The 12,892-nt window shown below is 43.2% G+C and overlaps 2 protein-coding genes and 1 pseudogene across 2 annotated transcripts in view; 2 read left to right on the top strand and 1 right to left on the bottom strand.

Annotated features, from left to right (window-relative positions):
• The window catches only part of LOC111863183 (arginine kinase), a 189,294-nt gene that overhangs the window by 20,413 nt on the left and 155,989 nt on the right, over positions 1-12,892 (top strand). The window lies entirely within an intron of this gene.
• LOC111863185 lies at positions 2,930-5,903 on the bottom strand. The gene is made up of 2 exons (XM_023849253.2): positions 5,526-5,903; positions 2,930-4,044 (listed from the first exon to the last, which is right to left on the bottom strand). The coding sequence occupies exons 1-2, from the start codon at positions 5,677-5,679 to the stop codon at positions 3,464-3,466; spliced, it is 735 nt and encodes a 244-aa protein (XP_023705021.1). The 5' UTR covers positions 5,680-5,903; the 3' UTR covers positions 2,930-3,463.
• On the top strand, positions 10,031-10,149 carry LOC111863190 (annotated as a pseudogene).

The following is a 12,892-nucleotide window of genomic DNA, read 5'->3' as shown; positions in this document are numbered from 1 at the left end:
CGAGAAGACAAAAGGTTCTGGACTGAATGGTAGCAAGCATTACCTGAGTTCAATCGCCTCTTAATTTCCTCCTGAATCAGGTTTAGATCTGTTATCGTTGTTCCCAAATATCTGAACTGTGCCACATTTTCAAAACATCTGTTTCCTATCTTTATGTCATGATTTTGCCCTGCATTTTGGTGACGAGACGGCAACATATACTTAGTTTTCTCTGTGTTTGCTTCTAGACCAACCTCTTTACTTGCGTCAATTAAAGTTTGTGTGTTTTTCTTTATGGTATCTACATTATCACCCAGTAGATTCACATCATCGGCGTAAACCAACAGCTGATGTGTCCCGTTTAGTTTCAGTCGCACCTGGTTTCCCTGGACCTTCCTAATTGCATATTCTAAGGCAAAATTGAAAAGGAGTGGCGATAAAGCATCTCCTTGTTTTAGACTATTTTGAATAGGAAATTTATCAAACAAATGTTTGCACTAAAATATACATGTTTTAGTATAGACACGTAAATTTGTTATAAAAGTTCTCTGGTTAATAAATTGTAGCAGAACTTTTAACAGTGGTTATTGTCACTGATAGGCCACGCGTTCATGTCGCCATCTGTGGCAATCCGAGTCGATCCGAGTTACGAGTTTCGGCAGTTCTTGCGCCGGGCTTGCTAGCTGACGCTGTTCGTACCGACGATCATGCGCACAACCGCGTCGCTGCCGCCGGTTGAGTTTACAGCTGATTCTCTTCTAGCCGTTACCCCCCACCCCCTGTTCGTGCTGTTAGGATGCTTGGTTGCGAGCGGAGCAGGACTTGCGCTGGGCCCCAGTAGCCACCCGATTGTGGTGCCTACGAATTTACAGAGTATTCTCAGCTGGGGAAGTAGACTGGGAGGAGGGTTAGCTCTGATTGGCTGTGATGAAGGTTCGGAAAGCACGAGGCCTTATTTCTGGTTATATAAGGTTATCAACTCCATCCAGTGCGACTGATAATGTTTTTTAATATTTCATCCTTGACATGTTTCGGTGTGAGAGACCATCTTCAGAAGGATATATCAATACATACATACATAAATACATAGAATATCATCACAATGCCATGAATATAAACTCTGTTCCCTTAACAACTACAGCGCTGTGCATGAATACATTAAAATATATATAAATTATTGTAATTAATTTATTTACAAGTGTGGTTTTAAAAGACTTTGTTAAAATTAGAACCAATTTGGTTCTTCTCCTTCACACTGCACAGCGCTGTAGTTGTTAAAGGACCAACATTTTATATTCATGGCATTGTGATGATGTTGTATGTACGTATTGATACTGACCAATCACAGTGTAATAGTAGTTTCCGCTTGTATTGATATGTCCTTCTGAAGATGGTCTCAGACCGAAACATGTCAAGGATGAAAGAGTAAAAAGATAAACATTTATAAGTCACAGTGGACGCAGTTGATAACCTTTATAATGCTTCTAGTGTGAGGGACCGGGATGAACCAAATCAAAAGTATTTCCGGTTCTTAGCACGCGTTGCGCGCGCAGTCCGAAAGTGCCTCTGGTCGCTACGCACACCAACTTTTTACATTTTCAGTTATTCGTTACACTAGTTAAATTTATCACTTTATTTTCTCGTTGCCCTAGTTACACTTTAATATTATTATACACATTACACACTTTCTATTAATTTGAAGGTTAAACTACTTATCCGAAACCTGCACTCGGTTAGTGTAAGTGTATTTAGGCTTATCAACAAAACGGTCAGGAAGATAAGAATTTGGAATTCGCGCGGGACGCAAGCTCGCGTCTCTGGCCGTTGAGACCTGAAAGCAGGCTTCTTGATCCTGGATCAAGGACCATTTCAGGATCTGCAGCACTCAGAAAATTTACGTTCTCCTAAACCTCTCCGTTCACTTAGTTTAAAGCCTAGGCGGGTTCCAAAATGTACCTCTCCCAATCAACTGCTGCTGCTGAGCGAATTTAGACCTTAAATTCAAAACGGCGTTTTTTACAGCAATAATAGCTAATTTATGGGTCTGTAGAACGCCTCTTTAAAAAGTTATGTTCGCTCAGAACTGTCATATCTCGTGTTCTGAATGGTACACAAATTCTCTTGGAACTTACAGTGTTCCACCATAGGGGTGTGCACATCCTGTGTGCTAACAGCAAGAATGGGCTTACAGTGCCTTCTCATTTCAATAATGTGATCATCTTCCCTGTCTCCCGTTATAACACAAAAATTACATTGTTAATTATTTTCAGTTAAGGTGTCATTAATTATAATGAGCGGTTACGGAATAATATTATACCGCGCAATTTGGAGAACGTACCGGTGTATATATGTATATATATATTTGTTGCTAAAATTAACATTTCTGAAATAATATTACCGGATAAAGCAATACCCTGTTATTTTCAAACTGAAATGTTTTAGCATAAGAACTTATACCGTAAATTTTTAAAAAAGATCCGCTGAGAAGTACTAGGGTAGGCCTTATGGGCGAGGGCACACCAAGGAAACTGGCAACCGCAACTTCCGAGAAACGTCACCGATTTCAAGCAGGCAACTGGTTTCCAGCTTAGCAGGCGCAGACTGAGTAAACTTACGTTTGATTAATGGCTCACGTCATCTCAAGTGGTTGTGTTTACCGGCCAATTTCGCGCGTTCTTTTCCTGCAGTGTCAGATGGTAATATTTGTCCTGTCATAGTATGGTGGTGGCGCGTACACATTACTCGTGCTCGTGCTCGTGTGACTCGCTATGTTCGCGAGTAATGTTGACGAAATGACAAGTCACGAGACAAGCAAATTTTAAATTTTTAATTTAAAAACTGTAGCCAATAAATTAAAATACGACTACAGCCTATACACACTACGAGTAAATATACGGATCCTCACGCGCCGAAGCCTGGCGAGCAACTGAAGTAGTGTGGACGAAGATTTACGAGCACAAGTAAAAGCCAGACGAGTCTCCTGACGAGCACGAGTAATGTGGACGCGCCTTCAGAAGGGAAGACATGAGACAAGGAAACATTGGGTGCACCCGTTCTTGCGCGACAATTTAAACTCGGGTGCTTATATTCTTTTTTTTTTTTTTTAAGAACTTAACCAGTACCCAGAACTGCTGAAATCACTTTACAAAATGAACATTGAAAGTTTTTCTATTAGTGGATCTTGTAGGACCTCAAATTCGAAGAAACGATACAAAATTTCGTACAGATGTGTCGGCAGAAGAAAGACTGCTGATACTCTGAGGTAAGGAAAGTTTATCTATTTACTGCTATATATAGTATATTATGGAGATGTCTAAACAAATACCACGCCACTGCTAGGCATTGTTTTTACATTATCTGTTACAATCAGTTTGTATCACCCGTGCCATTTGTGTGGGAGTCCACATTTCCTGATTTCCTCTGTTCCGTTTGCAAATATGTTAACACTCACTGGAGCTATCATGTAGTTCTTGAGATGTTTCACTCAGTCTGTGATAGACTGCTGGTCACTTCCTGTATCTTCTAATATCTCATCCATCAGATTTAGAACTCCAATTTTAAACGTACGTTTCTGCTTAGAAGTCATTGATTTCATATCTGGGAGCAGACTGTGCAGAAAGCCTGAGTCTGGATCCGCAGTTCTCCACTGCGTCTCTTGCTTCACGTAGTCCATGAAGCACGTATCAGCCGGATCCAAACCTGTTGGCCGACGTCGTTTGCTAAGTAACGGCTGCTTAGAATCGTCTCGGTTGCTCTGATGATAAGCTTGTTGTACCACGGCAGGACTCTGCGATGGTGTGATACTTTCCGGCAAGTTTTCATCCGACGTTTCGTTCATCTGAGTGTCTTCTTCGTTTTCTCCCGATAATGCAGTGTCTTCTTTACTGTGCGACGCTGCCAAATTGCTTTCCTGGTGGCTACTTTTCGTTATGTGTGGAATCATGAACTGCATTGCGTCATGAAGATAGTATGGACGCTTTTTAGCAGACGACCCAGGTGTCTTATCATGCAAATGGCGGACGAATACTGTTCTTATGTGTTTCCATCTGTCTTTACAGGCTGCGACTGAAAAGAAGATAAACGGGTCTCAAACATTCAGTGTGAAACAATTCAGACGATTTAAAGCGAATTACACTTAAAGCACTAACTGTTTCACTAATCCAAGTTTTATAATTCATTTCTTATTGCACGAATTTACAATAAAGAAAAGTATGAACGTTGCGCATAGGCAACTGCAACTGGTTGTTGTTCTTGTTTTGAGGTGTTTGGCAGAGGGCAGCAGTGTCGCTGCATTTCAGTTTATGGGGGGCAAGGGCACAATTGCAGACACTGTATCTGCAATATGGACGACATTAAACACCTGTTCATGCCACCACCAAACGTATCAAAATGGAAACGCATTGCAGAAAGATGTCTTGATTTTTGGAACTTGCCGAACTGCAGTTTTTACTATAGGGTTCTGACGATGGTGTATAACACACAGAGATATTGGGTTTTCGAACTTTGTCCATCGTCCTGGTTTTTAAGATAACTAAGAAAAACTAAGAAATCCAGTGATTGAGGCTAGCTCTTTCTAAGGGACCCAACACAATAGGTGTTTTCCCTCACCTGAGGACGGAAACAGATCCAGTTTCCGAAATGTCGTGTTTTTCTTAGTTATCTTAAAACCAGGACGACGGATAAAGTCCGAAAACCCAATACCTCTGTGCATAGTTTCATTAGATGAGGATCAAGTCCGCAAAACCAGATCACTATACTACAACTGCAAGAGCTATGTTTCGGTCATGCAACTGGCAGGTGCAGACGCCGAAGCCCTATTTACTACAGTCCATGCCGGAGATATTGGCAAGAACAGAGATGGGTCTGTGTTTAGGGCCTCTACTCTCGGAGAGCTGCTGCACATCCCATTTCCAACTTCCCTACCACCGGGTGACAGCGGCGAAGCATTCCCCTACTACTACGTAGCAGATGAAGTATTTCAATTGAAAATAAGTTTAATGAGACCTTACCGTACAAAAGTGCTGACTAACAAATTACGTATATTTAATTACAGCCTCTCTCGTGCCCGAAAATGTATAGAATGTGCATTTTGTATACTAAATGCAAATTTCAAGATATTTGAGGGACCAATATGCTGCAAAGAACAAACTGTGAGTTCAATCCTGAAAGCATTTGTTACCCTCCACAATTTCATGAGAACACAGCAAGGGCAGTTTTGCGGAGGAGCTGAAAATCATGCAGTAAATCAGTCAAGTCATCATATTTTAAATGATGATGATGGAAGGCAGAGATCGTCGAAGGCACAGCGCCTACGAAATCAGCTGGCGGATTGTTTCTTAACGCCAGCAACAGCAATTCCCTCTCAGTGGAGTTATATTAATTGAATTCAGCTGATGATTGTAAAGGAAGAGGGCTAACTCAGCTGCTACCTTGTATCACAAAGCACGGGTCATATTGCAGTAGTTGTTTGCAATGCTTTGGCAGGCATATTCTGTATTTGTATCCTATTATAAGTTTCTATTATAAAAATATATAAACATACATACCAGACTCCTTCATCTCATGTGAAATTCTTTCCCAAGCCAAATCTACTTTGTCCCGTCTACCATAGTTTGGGTGGCATTTGTCATATATGCCAGGCTCCTGTTCAATTAACTGCACAAAAACAAAATTATCAACTTTATCAGCCTTTCGTGCCATATGAACAAGTATACGAATCACAGAAACACGTTAGAACAGCTGACGCTAGAACACAACGCTGCAACGCAATTGTGAGAAGACTGGCTTGCGCAGTTGCCGAGTTTCTCGGTCTTCCGGCAGTTGCGTTGCCGTTTCCTCGACTTGCGCAGCTCAGTTCTGTTCCATGTGTTCAACGCACTCTGATAACAGTTCTCGGAAATTACGTTGCCAGTGTCCTTGGTTTGCCCGCGCCCTAGTGGAGCTTCCTGCAAATTATTGATCCGTGCTGGTTGTAGAGTGTGACGCGGCAGACGTTAGAAATGCTTTCATGTTATGCTTGCATTCCTGCCCGCTCATAAACATTCGCGCACTGTAGTTCCTTAAAGCTTTATTTCCAGTTTTTCTCAGGGAGCACTCGGCTTTGCGCTCTCCAGTAACGATAAAATGGGTGCTAAGTTTGAGAATTCTCGTGATGACAAAACAACTGTAGCACTTGCTATAAGTGGGTAAGTTCAGCAGTAATTTGTTAGGCATCTACGGCAGGACAAAATGGGCAGAGCCTCCGAATCTTCCACCTGAGCGGTTCACTGATTGACGGTAAGCTGGCTCTACGAGGAGTCACAGTGTTTCAGCTTCATGTCGGACATGCTGCACGCTCGCCACAGTTACGTGATTCACAATTTTACGTCGATAAATTTCCTACGCTTTTTTTTTCATTTGTCCGACACATTTTTTTTTCGATGACTCTTCCAGCCCATTCAGGGCCCTGGCCTCTTATTCAGTTTCGTAATCGTTTTTACACAAACGGTAGGACTTCTTGGGCGTGTGATGAGCCCATCGCAAGGCCTCTACTTAAACACAGGACAACACAAACACAGAGTAAACGCATACACACACGAAACATCCATGTTCAAACCCACGATACCAGCGTCCAAGCGAGCGAAGACATTTCATGCCTTAGACGGCGCAACTACTGTTCTCGGCGTCCGCCACGTCTAAAGACAAAAAGGTAAGAGTTAATACCCGTGCTTAATTTACGCACTATGCCATGAAGGTATATGAGGGAGTGGAGGTATAGCTCCATCATTCTTGAACTTGTAACTAGACCGAGATGAGCGTACAGCTTCACGTCCTCGCCGCTTTATGAACGGGGAAACAGTCCCCAGTACGCACTGGACAGGGGGTTGAGTACATGGGCCCCAGAGCCGGTCCAGACGCTATGGATAAGACAAAAATTTCTTCCCTTGCTGAGAATCGAATCCTGATCATCCAGGTGTTAGCCTAGACGCTACACAGACTGCGGTCAATTGATATATGAACTGCATATGAGATGCTGGGAGGAATAAAACCATTTCAGAAGACTTGAATTTAGAAGTAGAGCGACCGGTGTTGTGATGACGCTGTATTAACAACATGCTATTTTTAAACACTCATGAGATGAGGCCATGAGAATGACTGACAGGGGCTGTAGCACTGTTTTATTTTAAGGCGGAGTTGTTCTGAGCAGTGGCACACAAACTTTGAAGCCTTAAATTTCAGGGGGAATAATTGCTCTGACAATTATGCTCGTCTTTCGACAAATTTACTTATATTTACGGTCTATATATTGATATATTGGACAGTTTCGTGTGCTTCTGAAACCTTACATTCTCTTCACACGCTCGATGATGGACAAGTCCAGAAGTTGAGCAACAAATAACTTCACAAAAATCTGCAGAATTTAGAGTGGGACAGGCGCGAAGTTTTTGTGGGGCAAAGTAGCAAATACGTACATTCGGCCTGCGATGTAGTCATTACCTCATAACTGCATTATTTATCTTAATACTCATCACAATAACGAAATCAGAAGGCCGTCACACTACGTTGCGTTCAAGTTCTAAGGTCTCCGATTTTTTTTTTCTCACACAATAATCATACAAAAAATTTGAAACTTCTGTCACTTTTCAACGTAATCTCCCTGCAGCCGTACACATTTTTCACAACGTCGACGCCATGATTCCATGGCCGCTGCGAACGCTTCTGTAGGAGTCTGTTTTGACCACTGGAAAATTGCTGATGCAATAGCGGATTGAAAAACGGCATCCATGTCTCATCCATTGTCACAGTTGATGAAAAGAAAGTCCCATTCATGCCTTCATCATTGCCATGCGTGCAGCCTTGTGGTCATCCGCCAAAATTCGTGGAACCCACCTGGAGGACACTTTCCGCATTCGCAGGTCTTCATGCAGGATTTTGTGCACAGATCCCACGGAAATGCCAACTTTGGGGGCGATGTTTTCCACACTCAATCGGCGATCCTCCAAAACAACTTTCTCAACTCGCTCGACCATGTTGTCAGACCGGCTGGTGCGAGGCCGAGATTGTTTTGGTTCGTTGTCACACGACGTTCGGCCTTCTTTGAACTGTCGCGCCCACGAACGCACATTTTTCACATTCATGACACCATCACCACATGTCTCACTCAACTGGCGATGAATTTCAATGGGTGTCGCACCACGCAAGTGGAGAAAACGAATGATTACTCGCTGTTCTTGTAACGAAAACGTCGCCATTTTAAGTATCAAAAACACTCCTCACACTCGCCGCTACCACTAGAGTTCTGTGTGCCGTAGAGTTCTGCCATCTCTGTCACGCATTCACAAAGAGTGCACACGTATTTTAAACAAAACCGCATATGCCTATCTGCTCCCAGTCCTGAGAAAAAACATCGGAGACCTTAGAACTTGAACGCCCCTCGTAATACCTGATTTTGTCATTGGAGCCAGTCCTATGCACCATTCACGGGTTCAATCCCAGGTTAGGTCATGTGGGATTTGTGGTGGATATTCTCCGAAAACTTCGATTTCCCTTGTCAATTCTCGTTCCGCCGACTGCTCCGTATTATTGCCCTGTCATTAACACTGGATAGGCACGATTCTGACAGCGTCGGTATTTTCTTTTATTGCTAGTGGGGTGGGATCAAGTCCCTTGTACTGCGGCCACTCCTGGCCTATTGTACCAAGCGTCGGTATGTAACAATCAAGGAAACAAACACAGCCCTTCCCGCGAAGATCTCTCCTAATATGTTCCTCGCTTCTTCTTTTCGGTCTTCGAAACGGATGTTTCTAATAGGTTTTTCACCGACATATTGGATTCCTAACTCCATGGAGCTGAAGCTGCCAGTTGCTCAGCTAGTGAGAATTTCCTGAAATTGTATGGATCCCTAAGGTTCATTATCGCGCTGACAACAGACCTGCACTGGTCCCTATCCCGACCCAGATCAATCCAGTCCATACCATACCACCACATCCTATTTCCATTTTAATATTATCGTTCCATCTACGTCTAGGACTTGTTAGTGGCCTCTTTCCTTCTGGCTTTCCCACCAATATCCTATATGCATTCCTCTTCGCCCCCATTCTTGCTACATGCCCTGCCCACCTAATCCTCCTTGACTTTATCCTTCTAATTATACTTGGTGAAGAGTACAAGTTATGAAGCTCCTCATTATGCAGTTTTCTCCAATCTCCTGTCTCTTCATCGCTCTTCGGTCCAGATATTCTCCTCAGAACACCCTGTTCTCACTGTTCTTTCCATAATATCAGAGACCAAGTTTCATACCCATACAAAGCCACAGGCAATTTACGAGTAGACAGCAGAGGAGAAGACAAGAGACTGTGATCAGAATGGTAGCAGCTGCCTACATTACGAGGTGCTGAGACTGCTTGCTCTCCAGTGTCACGCCTCTCTACTCTTCTGTGCGCTGTAATCCTTCGTTTTGGGGAGCAGGCTGGGAGATACTGGCGTATTCGTTTTGCAATCTTCTATTTTCCCTTCCTTTTCTACTTCTTAATCACCCTTTCCTCTTCCTTCTCTTCTACTCTGTGGGTTATTTAGCAATAAAATTACAACGCCAGCAGAAGTCGCAGCTGTAGTGTCCTGACATGTACAGTGTCTGCATGGGCTGTGCTATTGCTTTCGCAGCTAAAGACTGTAGCTGTGGTTCTGACTTTGTGCAGCCGAGTTTTAAGATTTAAACCTCGCTGATTTTTTTAACTATGTACGTCAAATGGTCAGATAAGGACGAATTGGCCTTGCTAACGACTCACAAGACACGAAGGTCACACAACGATTCGTCCGCTTGCCGAAGCAGAAATGAGGAATCGTGGTTTGTTTACATCGGTCGGTTTAATAAGGCGCAGTTGAAGTATAAATGCTGTGGGAAGTGTAAATCCATTTCAGATTTCCCGAGACTCGTATATCTCAAGCTGCCAGTTCGCACTAAGTTCGCCGACATGTGGCGGTCGCTCGGTCGGTACAGTTCGCTTGCGGACTAAAACCATGGAGTTTGTTTTTGCTTGTCATTTGTTTGCTGTTAGTTACTACAATGTGAACTAACGGCCATACAACGTTGAAAATACCGGTTCTCGTCCTGTCACCGAAGCTAAGCAACAATGGGCGTGGTTAGTACTTGGATGGGTGACCGCTTGGGAACAGCACATGCTGCTGGCACTTCATTTTTGGCCGTGCCATAGCTCAAGCGGTTAGTCGCTGGCTTCCCACCCCGGCGGCCCGGTTCGATCCCGGGTTTGGTCAAGTGGGATTTGTGGTGGACAAAGTGGCGCTGGAGCAGGTTTTTTTCCGAGTACTTCGGTTTCCCCTGCCAATCTTCATTCCACCAATTGCTCCACAATCACCCTCACCTATCATCTGGGGCTGGTACAATAGGCCAGAAGTGGCCGCAGTACAAGGGACTTAGTCCCACCCCACTAGCAATAAAGAAAATAATACTATATTCTGATATAAGGGCCGTTTCTCTAACAATAGATGAATAGCCGTAAACGTTCTCACTGCAACGAATAAAGGCAACAATATAAGAACTGCCGTTTCCATGCGACGGCCGGTAAACATCCCACTTAAGAACGTGACAAAAATATAGGAGAAACTGTGTTTTCTATGCGGTCTGCGCCAAGTAAACACACGGCACATTGCTGGGCAACGAAGCTGTAAACACGAATCCTTAACAAAAGAAGACCGTGTTTTCTTTGGAGTCCTTGCAGAGAAGTTATGTTGAAGACAGTAGCCGCTACGAGTCAATTTTTTTTATTGCTAGTGGGGGTGGGACTAAGTCCCTTACACTGCGTCCACTTCTGGCCTATTGTACCAGCCACAGATGATAAGTGAGGGTGATTGTGGAGCAGTTGGTGGAATGAAGATTGGCAGAGGAAACCGAAGTACTCGGAGAAAACCTGCCCCAGCGCCACTTTGTTCACCACAAATCCCACTTGACCAGACCCGAGATCGAACCCGGGCCACCGCGATGGGAAGTCAGTGACTAACCGCTACGAGTCAATTGGTTCTTGGTAGGAGATAGCCACGGGAAGTTCGTAGTAGAAGCGGAACTGGAAGTCTGCCTGTGAGGACTTAGCGTGTGATTTGTGCTGTAGTTCAGTGATATATGGAGTGCGACAATTATAGTTCCTATGTTAAAATCCGTTGCCGGGAAACGGATAAGGAAAACTTTGCAGAGGGATAGCCATTCTTTAGATCCGCTACCTAGTAACGACTAGTGTAAGCAGATATAGAATAATTTATTTATGTGTTATAATTACAGTAATCTGTAATTGGTTGTCGTTAGGCCCTGTAACTGGTCAATAAATCCAATTACCAATCCGAAACCGTATGTAGTCAGTGATACACGTGACAATATTTTAAAAGAACTTCTTCTTTGATCAAATTAAGCAATACTATTCGATCCGAATCCTGACTTTCCCGACTGGGGTGTGTGCAGTTCTCCCCAGTTCGTTCGGACATATGCCCAAATGGTACCCCAAATTAGTTCACAGTTTTCTGTTTTCAACTCACTGCATACTAGCCACGCTGCAGTTATCACTATATAGACATATTCTGATCTACTTAACAGCGTCGCTAAGTAAGCCACAAATATGGACAAGATATGGTAAATATTTAAGGAAAATAAAGAAATAATCCTTTTCATTTCTGTGTGTAGAGATATTTTGTTTGAGACGGTAAATTTGTAAGCGTAATACAGAATGTTCAATCATGGAGGAAAATTCGCAACACCGCTGACCGGGCCCAACATTCCTCACAGATTGCTGCTATAACTGTAACGGCAACGGCGCGCGTTTATCAGCGCTAATGACTCATTCTGCTATCAGCAGTTACAGCAGCAATTCGTGAGGAATGTTGGGCCAGGTCAGCGGTGTTGCGAAGTTTCCTCCTAAACTGAACGCACTGTATGTAGGGGAGTGTGGGGCAAAGTGAAGCAGTTATTCATAGTAGAGAGAGTGAGTGTGTGTGCGTGCACGTGTGTGTGTGTATACCTACGTTTAAGCATGCGCAAGTATAATTTATTTTGACGTAAGTTTTGTAAACAATCTGCTACGTAGATTGAAGAAGGAACTTCTATAACTTCTGAAATATTAAATTTTTTCGGAACCTTTACACATTTTTCAGTTTTCCTCAGATAAGGGATAAAGTTAACTATGCTTCGAAACAAAATGAAATTCAAGCAGTTTTCTTTTTATGAGACTTATAGGCGTTAAACTGAGAAGAACTCATGAGCAACAACATATTTGTTGGGGAGGGGGGGACTATTAGACCCGTTTTGGGCTGGATGACCGGATTAATTGCACATTTACACAACTTGTTACTGCACTTCACAAACCGCGTCTTCCCTTCTCCATCATCTTCGTCTGCTGTTTCCAGAGACACTCTCAGTTCTCCTCTCTGAGTCAGAGTCACTTTACGACTGGCGGTTTACCGCCAATCAGTTCGTCTTGGCGTCAAGCCCCTTGAGGCCCACGACCAGAGATTTTTCCCAACTGAACTCTTGCGGTAATAGTCCTTAAGTAACACCCTCTATGGCGAGAAGATGGGTCTGTCTCTTATGAATACACTTGACCTTTCGTCAAGCATACATTTCGCACATACAGCCTGTTACTGAAAAGTCTTCCTTTTGCACTAAGCACAAGTCCTCTGTCAGTACAGGCTTTACAGAGCAGATCATGCCTAACTTACAGATCTTATGCTACAACGGCAGCTTAGTCATTTGAACCAGCCCTGTCCAACTCGGCGCCCGTGGTATATTTTTCTGGCGCCCTCCGTAACCACATATAATTGAGCCGATTTTTAATATTAATTCAATTGTAAGACAAGAGACATTTTTGAACGTTTGAGTACTGTTACATATTTTCGAAAAAAAAATTTATATTATTATTATTATGTAGTAGTA

The sequence above is a fragment of the Cryptotermes secundus genome, unplaced genomic scaffold, assembly GCF_002891405.2.
Source record: "Cryptotermes secundus unplaced genomic scaffold, Csec_1.0 scaffold501, whole genome shotgun sequence".
NCBI classification, from domain to species: Eukaryota; Metazoa; Arthropoda; class Insecta; order Blattodea; family Kalotermitidae; genus Cryptotermes; species Cryptotermes secundus.
This window is presented reverse-complemented; position numbering and strand designations above follow the sequence as displayed.